The sequence below is a fragment of the Vicia villosa genome, linkage group LG3, assembly GCF_029867415.1.
Source record: "Vicia villosa cultivar HV-30 ecotype Madison, WI linkage group LG3, Vvil1.0, whole genome shotgun sequence".
In the NCBI taxonomy this organism is placed as follows: domain Eukaryota; kingdom Viridiplantae; phylum Streptophyta; class Magnoliopsida; order Fabales; family Fabaceae; genus Vicia; species Vicia villosa.
The window spans coordinates 151201813-151204513 of record NC_081182.1 but is presented as its reverse complement, the minus strand read 5'-3'; the positions used below and the strand labels follow the sequence as shown (position 1 = coordinate 151204513).

Below are 2701 nucleotides of genomic sequence, written 5' to 3'. Positions count from 1 at the left end.
ACAAATACTGAATGTGAAAAGCAGAAACAAATTACTGAATAGGAAAAACATAAGCAAATTGCTGAATACGAAATAAAAAAGGGAAACTAAAAACTCTTAACGGCGTTTATGAATCTCCGCCCTAAAATTGTCAACCATCTCTCTACAAAGCTTGAGGAAATTTTCGACTTCTTTTGGAAGAAGGACCATTGTAGCTTCAGCTTCTTTCAAACTTCTTGGAATATCATCGATGAGGTTGTTCGCCAAGAAGGCAAGCTTTTCATGCTTGTCCTTATACATCATGTAATCCCGATAAAGGGTCGGGATTATGCTTCTATTGTCCTCCCCAACTTGGGCCATGATCTTATATTGTCCTTCCCAATGTTCTTTTTCAGCCCTTATCGTTTCATATTGGTCTACTAGTGCATAGAATTCTTTCCGGAAGTCTTCTAATTCTTAAACCACTTCTTCATAATTTTTCATTTGTTGGGTAAAACGCCCTTCAATTTCCATTCTATAGACCTGTTCCCCCATCTCAGATTCTTGGCTTTCGCGAAGTCTAGTGGCGAGGTCTTGGATTTTATCCTCTTGCTCTCGAGCTTTGCCAACCAACTCTTGGATTTGTGCTTCTAGATCTATTTCAATTTTCCTCTTGTCTTTCAATGCTTGGGTATACCAACCCCTTAGTCTTTCATTCGCCAAATTAGCATCTTTTATTTGTTGATTGTGGGAATCGAGGTTAAAGTTTGCACTTATGAATCCATCAGTTGTCCGCTTCCTTTTGAGTCTCTCTTTGTCCACCTGCTCGTTATTTTTTTGAATTTGTTCTTCTTTCTTCTTAAGCTCGTATTGTAGTTGATTTTTCTTGTAATTAAGGTCATAGAGATCATGCTCTAGTCCCTCTTTTTCTCTCTGAGCTTTTTCAAGGGAGGCTTTCAGTTCTTCCACTTCTTCCATTGACATAGGAAGCGGGTCTGGTACATCTGACTTATATGCCGGATCAATATCAAATGGTAACTTGTTGATTTGGACCCTGTTTATAACCCACTGAGTATAGGCTTCTCTGGCCACAACATTATTCTTACTATACTCTTTTTTATGCACTTTGCCCCAAGCTCGAATGATACTCTGAAGTAGCTTTGGATCCTTTTTACCCATGTCATGAAGCAACAACTGTTTCAACTCTTCTTCGGAAGGTTTATCTTCTAAAGGATGCCCAAGTTGACGTAAAGCCAAAGAGGGGTTATAGTTGATACACCCCCTTGTTCCAATCAACGGTATATTAGGAAATGTTCCACATTTATAAGCAATTTTTCTGATATCTAACCTTCTAGCATACCACAATATAGAATCAGCATTAAGAGCCCTCAATTTTTGAGCCCATCCATGTTTATCCAAGTTCGGAATCAAATAATCATCCTTATAAAGATGAGACATGAACCAAGAAAATAACAAAGGAATGCAACAGCGTAGTGCACCTCTTCCCTTTTCATAACGTGCATTGATGGCATAATACACGTCAGCCAGCAAAGTTGGAGTAGGATCTACGTTCAACACTTTTACAGCCCAAAATACGTTGATGGCGGCGGGGTCAACATAATCAGCATCATTTGGAAAAAGAACCAATCCAAAAATCAACAACGCCAAGCAATCCTCACAAGCCTCCCATTCTTTTTCTTTTGCAAAGGCGAGAGCCATATCTTCCAAATATTGTCCTTTTACTCCTTGAACTTTTCCCTTTGCTTTATAATTAGGCACAAAATTAGTATACGATATTCCCAATGCCTTAGCTAAATCCTCAACCTTAGTAGTTTGACCAATTCCCACATAGACATCCTCTTTGATTTTGGAGAATCCCAAAATCCTATCAAATTCTTCCAATGTAGGCGCTAGTTGAAAGTTTTGAAAAGTAAAACATCTCAATGGCACATCATAAAACTGGATAAGGGCAGTAATAGCATCTATTTTCACATTCTCACTAAGTAAGTCAAGGATTTTTCCGTATTTACGAACAAAGCTCTTCACTGACTTGTTGGGTAATTCCTTCCTAATTTGCTTCATCTTTGTCAAATCTGGAAACATGACACTGATTTGGATAGTCGGTTTCTTTTCTTGATTCATTTTTTTATGCTCACCAAAACCTTTCCCTTTTTTTATTTTTTTTTTGAAGAATTCCTGTGAATAAGACATAAAAAAAATGAATATTTTAAAATTTAAATGCATGCATGTATGATAATGTAACTTGGGGGTGGGATGGTGATAAGGGTATCCTTAATAGGTAGGTTCATAAGTTCGTTCTAAGAATATTCTACCCTCCCCACTCAGGGTGGCTTTACTAAGGGTATCATGGATAACGCTAAAGGGAAAAGGCACAGGGGCCTCCCTTAGGCGGAGCCTTTTTGTAGACCGAGACTTATCTCATAGGTCATGCAAGGTCTCACCATGATGTTTTATTTTTGGTACAAAGAGTCATTGGTCAAATCCTAAGTCCTGACTCTAAGAGAGGCGAACCCTCTTGAGACATTTCTCGGAATTTGACCGACCCTAGGCGAAGTTGTCGCAAAGACTCGTAGGGATGTTAAACCCCTTTGGCCAATTGACAATCCTTCTCTTAATGTTTCTCACTTTATTTGAAATATGATCCCACCAACAACACATATATGAAAAATAAATAAATAACAAAATAACAAATAAAAAATATAATAAATAAAACAAAATATGA

The 2701-nt window shown here is 37.8% G+C and overlaps 1 protein-coding gene across 1 annotated transcript; it reads right to left on the bottom strand.

The window, feature by feature from the left end:
* Positions 1–435: 435 nt before the first annotated feature.
* LOC131659169 (uncharacterized) lies at positions 436–2100 on the bottom strand. Its single transcript, XM_058928394.1, has one exon. The coding sequence runs from the start codon at positions 2098–2100 to the stop codon at positions 436–438; it is 1665 nt and encodes a 554-aa protein (XP_058784377.1).
* Between the last annotated feature and the right edge of the window lie 601 nt (positions 2101–2701).

Excerpts from the sequence above, each read along its gene's own strand:
- LOC131659169 (XM_058928394.1), bottom strand. The coding sequence starts at position 2,100 with ATGAATCAAGAAAAGAAACCGACTATCCAAATCAGTGTCATGTTTCCA.